Here is a 17543-nt window from a genome sequence, read left to right on the forward strand (position 1 = left end):
TCAGATTTTTGCCTCAGGTGTAGGTCTGTGTCCTTTGTGGAATATGTCCCTGCACCCTGATGAGCTGAATGAACTCAGCCAGAGAGGGGCCACAGCTGAAGCCAGTCTATGACAAAACAGGGACTCAGCCTTCTGATGTCCTGAGACAGCCTGGCAGGTGTTTCTGAGTCACAAATTCTGACACAGGAGAGCATTTCTGATGGAGTGACAGGCTCTGGTGGGATTATTGCCATTGGAAAAGTGCTGCTTTTATAGGATAGATGTAGAGGCATCATTGTCCCTGAGTGAGACTTACAGTTCTGGTCATTCTTCTTGCCACAGGCCTCGGTTTCTGCACATCCAGAAACAAAGCAGATGACAACTGCAGCAGACATAACTCTCCTTGCAGGATGCTCTGTGCTCTTGAGCCCGGCTGAACAGCTTGTGGAAAACTCCTTTTGCTGGGTGAAAGGAATCTGCACTTCAGTCCCCTGTGTTGGACTCTCCATGCAGTGACAGACCCCTTCATTTCCCGATACAGACTTCACCCAGAGGTGCAGAAGTTCAACTGAGCATGTGGAAGTGTTTCACCTTCCTCAGGAAGCTTTTTAGTCTACTCTGCTAAAGTGACTCATTAATCTCAGCACCCAAGACAGAGTTCACAGCTCCAGATGTTTCATTAAAAATACAACTTCTTGGCATGCCAGATCACCCATTTGACCTAGAAAGGATTCCATTATTTTTTGGCCTTAAGATTCATTTATATAGAATGTGACCAGATTGGATGATAGGTTCAAATTCTGGCTTATATTGGCACATGGATTTGCAGGACATGACTGGCCTGCACATTTCAAATTCAGTTCTGTTCCAGGATCCTGATGCTCCAACAGTAAATCAGCTTTGTTTCCCACTCCTACTGAGTGACATGCCATTAAAGTATCAGTGCACACGTTACAGCACCTGATCTACAGCCCTTGACACTTGGTGGATGCTGCCAGAATCAGTCAAAACATTGTAATAAATATAGTGCTTCAGATCAGTGTCTTTACAGGAGTTGCTCTGCAATTATTCAGACCTGACAAAACACCTGGCACCCACACATTGCTCTGACAGTAATACAAATGCCCAGCCTCCATGTGAGGCAGTTACTAGCAAGACTTTACACAGAAAGCCAGAGTTGCTACTCCAGTTTTGCAGATGGAGAAGTTGGAAAACAGGAGGTGAAATGACTTTTACAAAACTTGACAGCAAGCTAAGTTTGGAGTAGGACTCAGTCTCTTGACAGCCATGGGAATAGCTGAGGTCTGTCTCTTCGGGAAGGATGACTCAGAGCAGGGTTGCCTGAAACAGCACTGAGAGAAGTCCCTGAAATGGACAGTCAACATCAGACATTATAAATAATGGCAGGATTAAATTCAAGCTGCTGCTTGCTGCTGCTGCTGCTGTTTCCAGTGTTGTAAGTTCCTTTCCTGACCATAGCTAGTGAGAGAAGGAAGGAAAGCAAGCAAAGGAAAGGATCTGCTCTGCCAGTCCAAGTGGAAGCAGTTGCTGGGCCAGTGGAGGTGAGCACTCAGTAGGGGTGGAAGTGTCCAGACAGTGACCCTGCAGTGAGTGTGTGCTGGGGATGTGCTGTCAGGCCCTGTCCAGGCTGCACTGGGACTGCACAGCCAGACACATTAGGCAGGAGATGCATCAGCAAGCTGAGTGTGTTGGGAACGCTGCAGCAGATTCAGAGGCATTACATGAGCACTAATACACCTCCCTTTCCTCTCTACCTCTTCCACTCTCCCTGCTCTTTCATTCCCCCTTAACTCCTGAACATTGGCCCTGCTTTCCCCCAGAGCCCCTGTGCTTGGGTCTCCAGCTGGATCCTTCCCACCCTCTGGGCTCTTACAGCTCTGTGCACTCACTGGTTTTTCCCTCATTGTGCCTTTCACACTGCATTTATCCCCCCAGGAGATAGCCATGGCCTGTACACTCTCTGTTTGAAACTGTGAGTCTGCTCTACTACTGTGAGTGTAGTTTGTGAGCCTGTAGTACCTGCCCTGGTCAAACATGGTAGAGGAAATCTGGGGGAGGAGAGAACTAAAAAAGGGCAGTTAAAGTGCACCTGAGCCTGGGTTTGGAAATAAAGCCTCAGCACAGCTGATCTCTGTTTTGATAGAGCCATGAGTACAAATTGTAGTCAAAGAGGTGTTTTGTTTGGTTGTGAATTTGTTTTTAACAGTAATTCGTGGTTATTTTTTATATTCAGTTTCTCAGACTCTGTTTGGAACTTAAGTTTAAAGAAATGGGTTCACAGATTTCTCCTGGGTGTTAGCAGTGTTCCTGTATGAAACAGGGCAACATGCACAGCTTGCTTTTACAGAGTGCCTTAGCAGCTGGGTCATGGGAGTGTAACACAGCATCATGCTTCATTCTTCAGGGGTTGGCTGTTTCCCTGCAGCAGGCTGCAGTTAGCTGACCCTCCCAGTGTGCTGGTGCCTGGGCTGGGGAAGGCAGTGTGCTTTTTCTTGGAAGCATCAATCAGTAACTTGTCCAAGCTCTGAGCAGAACAAATCCCCCGTGAGACAGACTGTTGGTCTAATCCAGTAGGGCAAGTGTTAAATTCCTATATTTATAGTAAAGCAATGGTGAAAATGCTTGCATTTCCATGGATTTGCATTGCATAGGGGTTATATGTCTTGGAAAATCCCATGGTGCTGCTGACCTTTTCCTAAAGGCGAGAGTGGAGAAAAATTGCTGTTCCTCCCAAGAGGCTGGATGTTCTTGTCAGACTCACATCCCATGGACTGTGCTGGTGTTGTACAGTGTGTGCTGCAGTGCTTCACACACGTTGGCCCGGGTCATTTTGGGACAGAAGAGCTCTTTGGAGGTGGTGGTTTCAGGGAGCCCAGGCCCCTCGCTGGAGCCCTGGGCTGTGTGTGAGCAGGAGGCTGAGCTGCAGAGTCCCTGGAGCCACGGGAGGCTGACGCTCCACTTGGCATTGAGTGAAATGCAGTGTCTGACGTACTCTGACTTTCCTGGGAATTTACTGGGCTTTTGGAACCGTATCGAAACGGTGATTTGATTCCCGCGGCGGTGCTTTCTGAGAGGGGCTTTGTTTGCTGTCTGTGTGCTCCCAGCGGTGTTTCGGGGTTACCAGGTGTGCGGGATCCGCTGGGGTAACTGCCCTGCCCCGAGGGCGAGGGGGGAAAGGCTCGCGGTTTGGCAGAGCCCTGCAGATGGAGCTGCGGGCCCGGTTTAGCTGTGTCCGTGCGGGAGAGACTCCTGCCTCAGCCTGCCCGCTGCGTGGGGAGCTGCAGACCCCGCTAGAGAGAGAACTGGGGTCAGCAGAGGGTGCAGTGTCGGTGCAGCTGCAAAGTGGGGCCCTACCCTCGGTTCCTGTGCCGGTGAAAGCTTCCACACTGCGCTTGTGTCAGCAAACTGGGAGGGGACTCACAGCTTGATGCAGGGCTGGGGTTGTACTTCAGGCTGTTAATGGGGGGCCTGAAGCCCCCCTAGGGCTGGAGGTCAGAGTGCCATTCTTGTTCTGGTGTAATGTCCACGTGAGCACCTTGAAGTGCCAGCTGTGCTTTCAGTGTCCACCCAAGATATGGGGTGAGAGGGACTTTCCCAGGGACCTTAGAGAGATAAAGAAGGGTGTTCATCCTCACAGAGGATAAACTACCTGTGGTCTTGTAGGAATGAGACTGCTGCCCCTGTGAGGCACTGACTGACAGGGTAACTCCACTGGGGGGACACAGAACATCTCTGAGGACCCAGATAACCGCCTGTGTGTGGATTACTGGCCAACACTCGATGTTCCTCAATGTAGGGCCATAGATCAAAATGGTTTGGAAGAGAGCTTGACAGTCAGCTAGCCCAATTTCCCTGTCCAAGTAAGCATCAACTTGCCTTACATCATTCCTGACAAATGTTTGCCCAGCCTGATCTAAAAGGCTCCCAGTGCTGATAAGGACTTCTGCATGCAATCTGTTTTGGTGCTTTGTTCTTCTATCTGCTGCAAAGTTATCCCCTGTAATGGCAGCTCTGTGTGATTAAAGGTGAGCACTTCTCCTGTCCTGAGGTGAACAGCTGCCTCTCTCCTTACAGCACCTTCCCTGTCTGTTCCTATGTTTCCTCAGTCTTCATTTCTGAGGGAAAGAATTCCAACACTGTGTTTCTGTCGGTACCTGCACATCCTTCTCTCCCTGCTCCTGAAATTTGAGGGAACCATGTGTTGCAGGTGATACTTGGGCCTCTGGTGAGTGCAATAACAAAGCTGCTAGAGCTCATCCTGTTATGGAGGAGGAGTCATTTCCCAAGTGAAGACTAAGCCAAAACTTGCATTAACATTTTGCTTCTCTGGGAAAGTTATCAAAAAGTATATTTAAGTTTTAATAAACTACGATTTCCACTCCAGTTTGAATCCAGAGGGACAAATACCCAGTGAAAGAAGACTTCTCTCTCACAGTCGGGAAGATAATGAGATACCAAGAGAGACTTAATCCAATTTCCAGACTATTTCCTTTTCCATAGATGTTTTGAGACGCTTTCAGTTAAGTGTCAGAAGTTTCAGATGTTTCCTCCTGTGGAGGGTCATGTCACAGTCCTTCTCTGTTTCTTTTGCCTGGCAGCTGCTGGCAGATCTCAGCGTGGTCCATCCAGTCTGTGTGAATGCAGGAGCTCTTCAGTGCTGCCATCCTGCAGCCCTGGGTCATGGCCAAGGCGTGCCCTGCCTGCAGCTCTTGTGAGTGGGACAGGAGCAAAGGTCCTGGAGCCTCGAGGGTGCTCTAAAACGTGCCCTCGCTGCAGAGTCAGACCTGTGCCCAGCTCTCTCCTGCTTTGCAGTCACCTGTCTGTTTGTGCCAGACAGGCTTAGGTTGACAGGCCTGGGGATCAGAGTCTGCATCTCTGGCAGAGAGAGTTGTTAAGCTGTTCCCAAGATTTGTCCTCCAGCTTGGTGTACTCTTTGCTAAGTGTGCCTGTGAGCAGGAGGTGGGATCCTGTGGGATGCTGACCTGGACTGGACTCTTTGGCCTTGCCTGTCACTGCCACAGAGGGCCTGGCAGAGCAGCCTCTGAGGGTAGAATAAAAGTACGAGCTGTTTGCTGAATTGCCTTCTCGTGTTAGTTGGGTTTTTGGTCACCTCCAGAGGGGGTCTGTAAGGTTCATGTTACCCTCTGAACACACGGAATGGAGCAGACAAAGAACACTCTGGTAAGACAAGGTGTGATCATGCTGACCTGTGTGTGCTGCACTGAGCTGAACGCCACGATGATTTTGCCTTCTGGGCTGGATCCTGGGATCAGGTGTGTGCAGATCCACTGGAGGTTTTGCCAAATTAACTGTTTTTCAAGGGATTTTCTCTTGAGCAAAGTGCCTTAGATTTCTTTTTCTTGTGTCTGAGGAAATAAATCCACATGCCTTTGGATTTCACTGTGGGAAGAGTGGGTAAGGATGACAAAGAAGGGGGAGTTTGTTTGCAGTAGTTCCTGCCCACAGGCAAGGCCTGAGGAGCTCCAGCGGTGCCCAAAAGCAGGTGTGACCTGCATTATTCTCCATCTGTATTACTAGGTCAGAGGTAAATAAGCTGTCATTCCACTTTGCTCCCTTTGGGAAGTTTAATGCTGCATTTGCTGGAAACTTTCCAGTGGTTCCATCCTGTACTGGGATTCAGCAGATCTGGATGCAGATCCCTGCTGTGTGACAAACTGCAGGCCTGACCTTGCTGTATTTTTGCTTCATCTGTTCCCTGCTGTTGTGGGTGGAATGTTATTCCTTTGCTGTCTTACAAACCATTGTGACAGTACCTGATACAGAGCGTGTGGGTACCCCGTGACTTACAGAAGGATTGTGACTGTCCTGTGGCTCTTCTTCAGTTACACCCAGAGAGAGCAAAGAAACAGCCAGCCTGTATGAAATGCATCTCCTGTGCTGCTTGGTGACAGGGCTCACCACCCTGCTGCAGCCTGGTAAACCAGATCGGCTTTGCCGCTTTCCAGGGCAAACCCAGAGGATGTGGGAGGGAGCCAGAGAACAAGCACTAGTTTTTCTGCAGCAAGGGCATCTCTGAGCACAATGAGAGCCTGACAGAGGCTGCTGCTGAGAATGTGCATCCTGTTCACAACAGCAGCTGGTGTTCTGTTGGTGCACGAGTCAAAGGTGCTGCCTTGCAGGCAGGTGCAGAGAAGTGGTGCCACGTGTTGTGGTCTCCGTGGTTTGTCTCCTTAATGTGGTTGGTGTCAGAGCTGTCGCTTTGTTTAGGTGGCAGCTTCAAGCTCTAAAGATCTGCTTTGTCTTGTCCCTTCACCAGCACACCCAAGTGGTCACTCTCCTGTGCCTTGTGTGCCCATCCCAGCATTTTGGGCAGAGTGGGCATCAGCATGTCATTTCAGTGGCAGCTGCTCCGTCGGCCTTACAGTGGTAACCAGGGTTCCATAAGCAAAGGCTACCACAGCATGGAGGGCCCAAGAACCACTGTCTGTGAGCAAACTGCTGCCTGGGGAGGAAGGGGTCTTGGTCACATTAAATATTTACTCTGGGTTCAGCTTGCTTTAAAGGGCCACATAAGTATCTCACACTCCATCCTTTCTTTTGTGCCAGCTGGGATGTTCTGAGATCATCCTGTCCATGAGAGGGAGCGTCAGGACACATGGCAGGAATTCTCAGCTCCCAGGCTGGAAGTTGTAGCATGGCAAGGAAGAGTTTGCCATATAAATATCCAACAGGTGTGGTGAGAAACTGAGGCACGGCAAAGGAAGGGCTCAGATGCTCTCAGTGGCAGATCTGGCAATTGAGCTGTAGCTGTACTGGTTCCTCCCTTGACTGGTTCTTTAAATAGTGTACATCCCAGCTGTTCCTTGGAAGGCTGATAGTGCCTCAAGAGCAGGAAGCAGTGGTGGTTATTCTTTGGTGGGGAGTGTGACCAGAGAGATGTTCAGTTTTGAGAGCCTCGGTGTTGGGATGTACCAGGAGGGTAATTTTCGCAGTTGGTGTTCCTGGCACAGCCACTGCTGCAGGACCTGTGGCACACAAGTGGCAGATTGTTTGGAGAAAGGGAGTGGTGAAGAAACCAGCACATGAAGCTCAGCTAGAGAAGATGATCCTTGAGAAAGGGTGTGTTAAAGTGAAGCTGAGGTTTAGGAGGGATGGCCTGTGCTGCCACATTCCTGCCCTGGCACTCTGAAATCACAGCACAGGTGTGGGGCTGAGTGTCTGTAAGGTGCAGGCTGTGTATGGGAGGCAAACTGAGCATTTCTGCTCAGTGTCTGCACTTCAGCGAGTGAGTAAAGCCCCTTCTCCAATGTGGATGTTTTCCTGGTGGACCACGGATTCTGGGCAAGGAACAGTGGACAGAGCACAGGACTGAGGAGCTCTACTGACTGAGAGCAGAGCACTGTTAGGGTGTGTCACAGAGGTGCCACTGGCCTGAGCTCCTATAAACCCAGTTTCTGTAAAAGTTGTGAGTGCAGGGGAGGCAGAACTCTGCTTCTAGTGGGATGTCTTCAGCAATTCTTACGTGGAAGATTTTGATTTCCAGTTTATGCCAGCTGCTGTCTATAGTTTTAGCTACCCACCTGTTTGTTCTTCCTCTCTTGGTGGTTAGCTTGTCTCTGTGTTTTGTGCACACACACAACCTGCCCCTCAGCTTGGCAGCACGGTGCCCAGTGCCATGGAGGCCTTACCTGGCAGCCTGAGCTGCTGCCAGAGCTGCAGTACCCAGCAGTGCTGGCAGGAGAGTGACTTCTGCCATCAACATCCTCACTGTTGTAACTGGAATACACATCTCAGACTGTCTGGAATGTGAACACAGTTGCTTGGGTTGTTGAAAAAGGCTTGAATTGTAAAATTCCTGGCCTGGAATTTGGCTGATGATTAATTACTTAGGTTTGCATAGTGCTTTGATGTTCCAGCTGTAAATCCAGAGCAAGCTGTTACAGCTCTGTTGACCTCAGTGGAGTCATCCCAGCCATTCCAGTTGGCACACCTGGTGCTGTGTGGTATTTGTATTCTGTGGAAGAACCGTCCAGTGATTGATTTAAGCCTTTCCAGGGACTGGAGGCTGTTATAAGCTGATAAATCTTTCCTCCTTTCCTGTATTGCTCTGCCACTTACCCAGGACTGACCTGCTTGCCATGCTTTGACTTTGAGCTTGCTGCTTCTCTGGAGTCCTTCTCTGAGCCTTTGCAGTCTGTGGTGTGTTTTCATTGCCACAGAGCTTAGAAACTCCTCGCAGGTTGCTCCATCTCTAAATTTTTACTACTCTATTCCCCTGCCAGTATCTTGTTGTGTAACTCTGCCCTTGCCAATCTTGTTGGCTTGCATGGATAAAATTATTTATTGTAGATAATTTAGAGTGAGCTTGTGACAGAGAAAAATCTACTCCAAAAGGCAGTTTAGTCTTGCATCGCCCTTGGTGCGCTGTTGCAGCTGATGGGATTTGCTGGGTGGGGTCCTGGTGCTGCCATGTGCTCTCTGTGCTTGAGAAGAGCTGATTAAGATCGTGCTTCACTCAAACAAGGCTTCTTCATTTTATGTGTATAAGCAGTGGGCACTCAGGCTGAAAGTAGATTTTGTACTTCAGCATCCAGGTCAGTGAGTTTTTTGTCTTGTCTGTGTCAGCAGACAGTAACCCTTTGTTCAGCAGCACAGCTTTTTCCACCTCAGCAACACACACACACACACACACACGATTGAGAGTAAAAATCTTGTCTTTGGAGAGGTGATCTGTGTAACTTGTGAAAGCTGGATAATCTAATAAAATTGGTCTAGTATTAAATATGTTATTGAACGTAGTAATTAAGTAATTTTGTTACTAAGTAGGGCTGGGATTAAGGCCAGGGTAGGTCATGAGCACAAAAATTAGAAGATGAAGGCATCCAGAGGAATGCCCCGTAACCTGTTGGTGTCCTGATCGCAGAATAACTGCTTGGAATTCCATCTTTGCCATGGTTGGTGCTTGCTGGAACCTTCCCCTGCTGGTGCAGTGTCTGGAAAGGCAGGAGGGGAGGCCCCATCCCTCTCTGATGGTGCTGTCTTTTCCTGAGCCCTTCAGGAACGTGTGGGCACTGGCCAGTGGAGCCTTGAGCATGGATATCGTTGTACATCCCACACAGGGGTGTGACACTTCTCGAGGCTGACCTGCTGCTTTCTGCAGACAGTGGGCAGAAGAGTGAAGGGAACCCCCTGCCTGCTTGCCCAGCAAGGCTCTGCTCAGCCTGGAGCCAGCTGTGCCTGACCTTCTCTAACCTCTCTTTGTGCTGTGCATCCCTGCAGAATTCCCTCCATCCAGATCATCTTGGACTTTGTTCCTAGCAAAAAATGCTACTCGGGCTTCTTGGAATTAAGATACAGCCCAACTCAGAATTGCTGTTTCCTGGGAAGTTCTGACACTCTAAAGCTTGTTCTGCAAATTTTTTTTCCCTTTAATCAGAATGAAATCATTTTCAAAATTTCCTATGAGGACACTGTGTCCCAGATTTTGAGTTTTAGAAATGTTCTGCTCTGGGATTTCTGAATTTTTGCTTTGAGTTACATCCATTTTAAGTTGTACTGCTTATGTTTCCTGCTGATCTGTTAAGTGAAACCCAGTAGCAGGTCACAGTATGTATATTATATAAGAAAATAGTAGTTAGGTACCTTTTTTTTTTTTTTTTTTAATCAGTAGGAACAACTGCTGCTTATTATCAGTGAAACATCTTATCTTATTTGCTAGAACAAGAACTCCCTTGTTTGCAATGTAATGAGAGTCTGGCACTGCCATTCCAACACCAGGCAATGCCTCAGTCTGGAAAACTGGGTAACATTTTGTTATGGAGTAACAAATGTGACTGATTTGTCTTAATGATCTGAAAAGTAATAAAATATTTCACTGCTTTTTCCATGTTAGGGCAAGGCAATAACCACGCATGTGGGATAAAAACCTCTTGTGATAAAATTTGGATGTTCTGGAATAGAGCTTCTGAAGTGCCAGAAGCAAAGCTGTTCCAAGGAGCTTTGGCAGGAACTTTTATCAAAACCAATGCTCTTTCAAAAACAAATTAAAGGAAAGGTCTGTTCTTAAAAGAAATTCTTCCCAAGAGGCTGTTTTGTTGTTTTGCTGGTGCTTTTCTGCTGGCTGTCCTTCTGTCCCAGCAAAGGCACTCTTCGTTACGCTCCTGAGTGTTCTGGTAGAGAAGACCTGGATGTTCTCACCAGGACTGAAACCCAAGTCTCCACAGTGAAAGTCCTCAAAATCCCTTTGTTGCCCCAGCTGCCCTTCCCTGGCTCTGCACTGCTTTTGTTGTGCTTGTAGCACATCATGTCAGGGGTGAGGTAATTCCTCCTCTCCTGCTGTTCAGGCAGCTGCTGTCCCTCCTGCCCCTCGCAGGGAAGGGACAGCGTGCTCTCCCTGTTGGACCTCTGCCATGGAGCCTCCCTCCACGTGGGGGGAATGCCAAGTGTTTGGTGTGTCTTGTTTCTCTTCTCCAAGGTGTTGCCCAAACAACCAACACAAATAAGTTCCAAAAAAACCGCCCAGGATGTCCTGAGCAGGGAAGATGCCTTGAATGCCTGGGATGGCACAAAAGCAATGGAGCCAAAGCTTCCTTTCCTGTCCTGCTTTGCACTGAAATGGGGTGTCTGGTGGGTGGGCCTTGGCTACTGTTGTGGAGGAAGGTGTTCCTGTGGCTACCTCTCAGCATTCACCACTGCTGGGACTCCACAGTCTAGGGAATCAAATTCCAGTGTGGATCACAGCACAGATGAAGAACTTACCACTCTTAAATTAAATCCATGCAGCTCTTACACCGTATAGTTAAAAGGAAAAAAGAACTGGTAGTACAGAAGCAGCTTGCTAAGCAAACATGTTCAGTTTGGGAATGGCATCCACCATGGAGGAGCAGATCTGGGTGTGACATGGCAAAGGCTGCAGTGACAATGGGATTTATTTTCATGGGAGTCAATACACAATCCAGCCATCAACAGTTCTAGGCTGTGAAGTACCCCAGCAGAGAGCACGGGTCAGCAGGGTGCTGCTGGAACTGCTCTGCCCTTGGCAAGGCACAGCTGTTGTGTGTTCACCACACTCCACTGATTTAAAGCCTTCCTTTGTCCTTCTCTTAATAGTATCAGGGACAGAAACTCGTACCTGACAGGGAGGGCTGAGCTCTCAGGAAGTCAGAAATGAAGGCGCTGGCAGCTTTGCTGCAGATGCGGAGATGGGAAGATGAGGGACAGGTTTTGAGGAGTGTAGAACAAGCAGGTTTATGGATTGGTTTGTGCTGTGTGACCTTAATGCCAGTATTACTGCAAGGATCTGGGAGCAGTGCAGACAGGGTGTGAGGGCAGTTTCTGGATCCATGCCACTGGAATAGCACTGGACAAGTTCCCATGGGTGTGCTCCTCTGAATTTTATTTCTTGTAGATAAGAAATGTCCCCACTCGCCCCAATTCACAGAATTAGATTAAGGAACAGAAGAACAGAAGAATTCTTTATTCCCTAGGCTAAGATCTGGATTTAGCTATGTCCAAATTGATTCTTTATGCAAGTATGGAAATGCCTTTGCTTGTCCTTAAGTGTTGTTCTGTGTGCCATTGTTCCCGGTCTGGGTTTACACTGGAGGAGGATCTCTGAAGGGCAGAGGCTGGGATCTGGCAGACAGTGTGCCTGTACACAGCACTAGGGACCACAGGGAAACACCAGTGGTAGGAAATCAGCAGGAATTTTTCCCATGAGCAGGGAACTGGTGTTTCATTAGCAGGGAAGCCTGATGGGAACTGACTTCTGTTAGGAGAAGGATGTTCATGGCAGCAGAGGAGGTTCAGTGGATGTATCTGAAGGGGCTGTTTGGCTGCATTTTAGAGCTTGGGGGGTCTAGTTAAGGGCTGTGCACTTCTGAGTAGGGCAGGTCTAAGGTTTGAGGGCCTGAGGGAGGCTCTGTCCTTCTGTCACCACTGCCTGAGCCAGGGAAGATCCAGGGTTGAGCAGCAGAGTCTGTGGTGTTTGGAAGAGTCTGCCATCAAGGCAAGGAGGCCCAGGATCAGGAGGATCAGGATCTGTGGGAGTTTGTTTGTTTTAAAGGCTGAGGAGCAGAGCAGTGTGACTGGTCCTGCAGTGTATGTGGGACTGGGTGCTGGCACCAGCTCTCACCCCGTGTGTCCCCAGCCAGCCTGGGAATGCTGTGTGAGGAGCTGGCAGGTGGGAGGGGAGGGAATGAGCCGAGTGCTGAGGCGGCTGCTGGAGGCATCAGAGGGACTTGGTCTGCGATGGGAACGGGTGGTGAAGGTGTGTCAGGGCTGACATGGTTGCAGGATGGTTTCAGGGAGACAGTCCTGCTACAAACAGGGAGGTTTGAAACCAAGACACAAGAGGGTGCCAAGAACTCTGTGCGTGGTTCAGCCCAAAAAATGGGCTTGTGCAGGGGCAGGTCCAGAATGGGGCTGGGAGGATGAAAAGGGACAGAAAGCTTGGCAGGTGAGGGGAAACCAAAAGAGGTAAGTTTGTTCTGCCTAGCAACACAAAGCCTGGGAGGGAATGTGAAGTCTCTCTGTAAACACTTCATTGGCAAGTAGGTACTAGAGGAGAAGAGAAGTTCTTTAGAATAAAGATCAATGCTAGCACAAGGACAAAGTGGTGCAAATTTGCTATTAATAAACTTAGCCTGGAAATCAGATTTTCAACCACTGGAGTGAGATTCTGGAGCAGTGTCTCAAAGGGAGAAATGAAAACCAAAGGAGCTTTGTAAAGAAGCCTGAGGAGTCCGCAGTAGCAAGTTAAATCTTGACACAGTCTCATTTCCTTTTATGCGTGGAGAGGCCATTGACAGCCTGACCCACCAGCCCAGGCAGGAGCAGGGGAAGCAGCAGTGAGCAGCTGTAATGGAAAATCAATAGCCAAGGTACAAATCAGCTACAGGAGGTGGGGAGTTTCAGGATAGCTCAGCTGTGCAGATATCCACCTTTGGCTGTATCTCGTGTTTAAAAACAGACTTGGCCAAATTTACTGAGTGTAGAGCCTTTTCACACCATGTTTTAGAATCAAAACTTGCACAGTAGGATTCTGTGCTAACTCTTCCCTCCCACTTCCAGCTGCTGCCATTTCCTGCTCCATTCAGGCACGGATCTGCATTGTGACTGTAGTAGGGTGACTTTGTCTCCGTGCCCCTAATTCCTCATAAAAGATTAGGACGTGTCTTAGTACCTGTTTTGAGGAACTCAATAGCTCACCTATAGGACAAGTCTGAACTTTTCAGACAAGAAAATGAGAGAAAATTGCAAACAGATGAGCAAAAAACCAGCCAGGTAAAACAAGAACTTCAGCCCTCGGTGGTGGTGTGTAGAAAGGTACTCCCAGGAACGGCAGTTCCTTGGAATTGGGATGAAGAACCCAAGAACCAAGCAAAAAGGGAAGATGCATTTGGAATGAAATAAGGAGTAGCAGGGCAGCACAGCAAGTACTTTTTTCAGCTCCTACTCAGACCTGAGCATTCAGGGCAAAGAGAGTTTGCTTCCTATTCCTTCTGGCTGCAGACCTGGAGAGCACCAGAGGTACATGGCAGAAAACTGGAGGAGCATTATTGCCCATCTGAAGAAAAAACCTGCTGCTGCTTTGAATTTTGCCACAATATCCATGGTGTAAATCTGGGTTTCTGTGCATCGTTTTTCTCTTACCAATAGACTTCACATATTTGTCCCCCAGCAGGGTCCTGCCTTGGCAGTAAAGGCAAGCAGAGCTTTGGAAAGTTGCCATTAATTGATGGAGTCAATGCATTGGAGGGATAAAGTGAATATGGAACCTGCATTTTCTGTTTCTCCCCATTTGACCTGACAGGTCAAGAGACACAGTACTGAATTCTGGTCTTACCTGCTCTAAATGAAAACAAATTATGCTCAAAACTGTGTTCTAACATATCCTGTCTGGAAATGAGCACAGTGTTACCCTGACTTCCCACAACATCTTCCAGCATTACCAGGGGAAAACAGTATGAGCAGACTGGCACCAGGCGAAGGTGATCCAATTTAAATGACCTGAGTTGTGTTAATGGAATGATTTCTACAACATTACCTCTTTCTTCTGAATATTTGGGGTGTTAAACATTCCAGATACCACTGTGGTAAGGCCAAATTTCAGTCTGGTTTCCAGAAGTTAAAAGCTGTGGTTGTCTTCTGCGAGCCCTAGACCTGCAGTGTGCAGGAAGGAGGGGTTTCCTTTCACTTTTCACTTTCTGCCATATCTGAAAAATTAAGTCAGAGGTTTATAATTCTGTAGAGACAAAGGTTTGGTCCCCAGTTGTCCAAACAATGCCTGTTCAGATATGACAAGAATGTGTTTGTTCTAAGCTGTGGTAGGATGTTTGCCTCAGCATCACAGAGGCATTGGGAAGGAGCCTGCCTGCAGCCAGCCCTGGCAAATAAAAGAGGTGACTACAACAAATGCTGCTCACTAAGAAGTTGAAAGCCACAAGAAACCATGACTAAGATGAATTTATCACCTTCTGAGATTTGCCCCAAATTGTTTAGTACTTTCTGTCAATTTACCATAGTCTGCACAGGGGATAGTCAACACAAATTTCTGCCTTTCTTACCATGTTTTGTTCTCTTCCTCTGCCACTCCATTCTTTCTTTTCTTTCCTTCACAGCTTAAATGAAACTAGCAGAGGTGCTTGGTAAGGATTGTACTGGTTTCATTCCTTTTCATTGTAACTCTCTTAGTTAAGAGAGAAATTTAAGAAAACACATTGGGGAGCTATTTTTTATTATACTAGTTCCAGCAAACAGCAATAACAGAAACAAAGGGCTCAAATCTCATTTGTCTTCCCTTTTTGTTACTATTTACTCCAAACCAGAGCAGTGGATGTAATTGCAGTGGATGTAAAAGGACTTGGAGTTTTGCCCCAAGTGAACGCTCAGTTTTGAAATTTTTTTTTCTTTCTTTTTTTTTTTTTTTTGCAAGGTGTTTGAGCTTAGAATAGTGGATCCTCAAGAGCTCCTGTATTCCTGAAAACTGTAGACAGTCTCTCAGCTATGGCCATTCCAGAATGGCAGTGCCCCTCAGAATAATGGAAAATGTTTACTGTGTCTCTTTTCCTTGTGTCACTGCCCCATCTCCTCTCTCCTGCCTGTTCCATTTAGCCACAAAATCCTGTCTAGCCCTGTTTTACCCAACCACAGGGCTGCCCTACAGACCTGAGGGCTTGTGGAAGCAAACTGTGGGTGTGAGACCCCACCCTCAGCTGGATGGAAAGGCAGCCAGCTATGGAGCAACCCAAGCAGACTTCTCCAGGCAGGAGAGGAAGGTGAATGGTATTTGCTGGTTAGCAGTGGTAACTGGGTTAAAAGAAATTTTAACGTGTATTTTCCAAGGAAGGAGTCCTTTTTCCACACACAGATGCAGTTCCTGCTTGTCCTGTCAGGAAGACCTGCTCAGCTCCTCCCTCAAGCTGGGTTTCAGTCCTTCCCCTTGTGCCAGTGGTGAGGGTCACTGCAATGAGGTTCTGCTCGAACCTGGCCAGGTCTTGTTGCATCAGCTTCACTTGGACAGTAAATAAAGCAGGGTGGAGTACATGAATCCCAAAGAGTGTGTTTATAAGTCCCATTGAAGAAACTCAGAACAGTTTATTTAGTCAAAACAAATTGAGTTTGTAGGATGTTACACAAGATGTCTTGAAAAACCCAGCCACAGCTGTCTTGTCATCTGAATGCTCCCATTCATGGTTCACAAGATTTTTCCAGTAAAGGCAGAAAATCCCTGCAGTGAATAGTGAAAGGTCTTGATCCTAGAAGTTACATCCCCCACTTGTATCTCACTTAAGACGTTAGTGCAATTTAGGACAGTAGTCTGTGTTCAAGGCAGTAGTGCCAGGCCCTGGAGAGGGAACCCACTGGAGGAGGTGAACTACCATGATGTGATGGTCTGAAAAGAACTGTACAAACCAGGACCTGCCCCAGCCTCAGTGCTGTGCCTTTTGGTCTGACCCCTCTGCTCCAGCAGGAGCAATGCTGGACAGTCCCTGCAGCGATGAGGCGTTTGCTCCTCGTTTCACTGGCAAGGGCTGTCATAGAGACAGGACATCATCTGGTCTAAGTTAAGTTCAGCTGCAAATGTCCTGCAATATCACCGTGATATTTGTGTGAGGTGCTTCTAAGCCTGTCACTGTGAAGGGGTAGTGCTTGTTTTAACCACTTCTCTGAAGTTCTTACACCTTTGCTGTGCTTGAGCTGTTCACATTGACACCTGTTGGAAGTGTCTGCAACACAGCCACGCAGACTGACCTGATCTGCAACACACCTGTAATTTTCCACCTTCAGTCCTGATACTGCTGGGAGGGGTTGGTGGCAGTGTGACTCCTGCCAGGTGACTCACAACCTGCCTGTTGCCTGCCCTGCTCTGATAAGATCTCTGCAGGAAGGTTTGGAGCATCCCTTGCTCTGATCATACCAGCTCATGTGGGTGCTTGTCTCCACACCCCTGTCTGTGCTGGCAGGCATCTGGTTTGCAGCTGACAGCTCACACCGAGCTCGTGAGCTTTCCAGTGACTTTGGCAGGTTAGCCAAGAGCTGTAGTCATGATGTAACACACCATGTCATAGGCTGAGCATCAAAGAGCTTGGTGGGTTTTCTCCTGCTCTTTCAAGGGACAACAGAAACAATGACCCAATTATTTAGGGTTTGGTTTATTTATTATTGGGTTCTGCCTCCGCTCTGTGCTGAGCTTGGTCTGTGAAGTATTTATGAGATTGATTTGGTGAGTGGGGACACCTGTGACAAATTACTCTTTGCCTGGCTGATGAGGGCTCATAAGTGCTTGCCCTTGGTGCAGGTGTCCGTCAGACCAGGCAGGTGCTGGGTGTAAATCAAGTGTGTCCCTGCAGAGAGTGTGTGAGCAGCTTGGCCACAGGTCTGCTTTGCAGGAGTGCTCCTCTGCATCTCTCTGGCAGAGTAAATGTGTCTCAGAGTAGGTACTGATTAATTTTTCATCTCTTTGACCTTTCCTCACTGAAAGAGCAGTGGAGGCACTGTGGTGTGGGCAGTTTTGCCCACACAGTGGTGGGGCTGAGGCTGCAGCAGTGTGCTGGCAAAGAAAGGGGTGCTGCATTGACTTGGTGTTGATTTATTCCAAATGCTCTGCTTTTTTAGGTGTGAGCAGAGCAGGAAGAAGTGGAGAATTGTGCTTGATAATTTCATTGTTGTAGAGTTCTCTGAAAAGTGAATATATTCCCTTTCTTAGTGTTCTTCCCTCTGTTACCCTAAGCATAGGTGAAAGCATTGGCTTCCCAAGGGAACTGTATCAGCACAAGGTCGTTTTTGGCTTGTCACACAGTTTTGTGTGCATTAAAAGGAAACAAATCCAGCCTTAATTGTGTGCCTGAAAGATGAGGGTTAAATATGGTGAGACGTAAATATGATGGTAAATAAGATGAGGCTTTTCTCTTCAGAAAGAAGAGTCAGACCGAACCTGATAGCCTGTGAAAACTGAAATATTTGGTGCTTAATATGTGTAAAAAAGAAAGGATTTTTTGTAGATCTGGATAAGAAATTGAGAAGTTATTATAGTCCTTAAAAATGCTGGGACAGAAAATTATTTTTCATGGAATTGAAAG

The 17543-nt window shown here is 47.8% G+C and overlaps 2 protein-coding genes across 4 annotated transcripts in view; both read left to right on the top strand.

Moving 5' to 3' along the window:
* HEMK1 (HemK methyltransferase family member 1) overlaps window positions 1-8750 on the top strand; it is a 33395-nt gene extending 24645 nt beyond the window's left edge. For all 3 annotated transcript variants that reach the window (XM_050312978.1, XM_050312979.1, XM_050312977.1), the window contains one exon: window positions 322-8750. In XM_050312978.1, coding sequence (XP_050168935.1) covers window positions 322-358 — 37 coding nt within the window. In that variant the 3' untranslated portion in view covers window positions 359-8750. The remainder of the gene's footprint in view (window positions 1-321) is intronic.
* The window catches only part of MAPKAPK3 (MAPK activated protein kinase 3), a 121150-nt gene continuing 105010 nt past the window's right edge, over window positions 1404-17543 (top strand). The window contains exon 1 of the mRNA XM_050312976.1: window positions 1404-1541. The gene's annotated coding sequence lies outside the window, so the exon portion shown is untranslated. The remainder of the gene's footprint in view (window positions 1542-17543) is intronic.

The sequence above is a fragment of the Myiozetetes cayanensis genome, unplaced genomic scaffold, assembly GCF_022539395.1.
Source record: "Myiozetetes cayanensis isolate MyiCay16 unplaced genomic scaffold, myiCay2020 scf18, whole genome shotgun sequence".
Classification (NCBI taxonomy): Eukaryota; Metazoa; Chordata; class Aves; order Passeriformes; family Tyrannidae; genus Myiozetetes; species Myiozetetes cayanensis.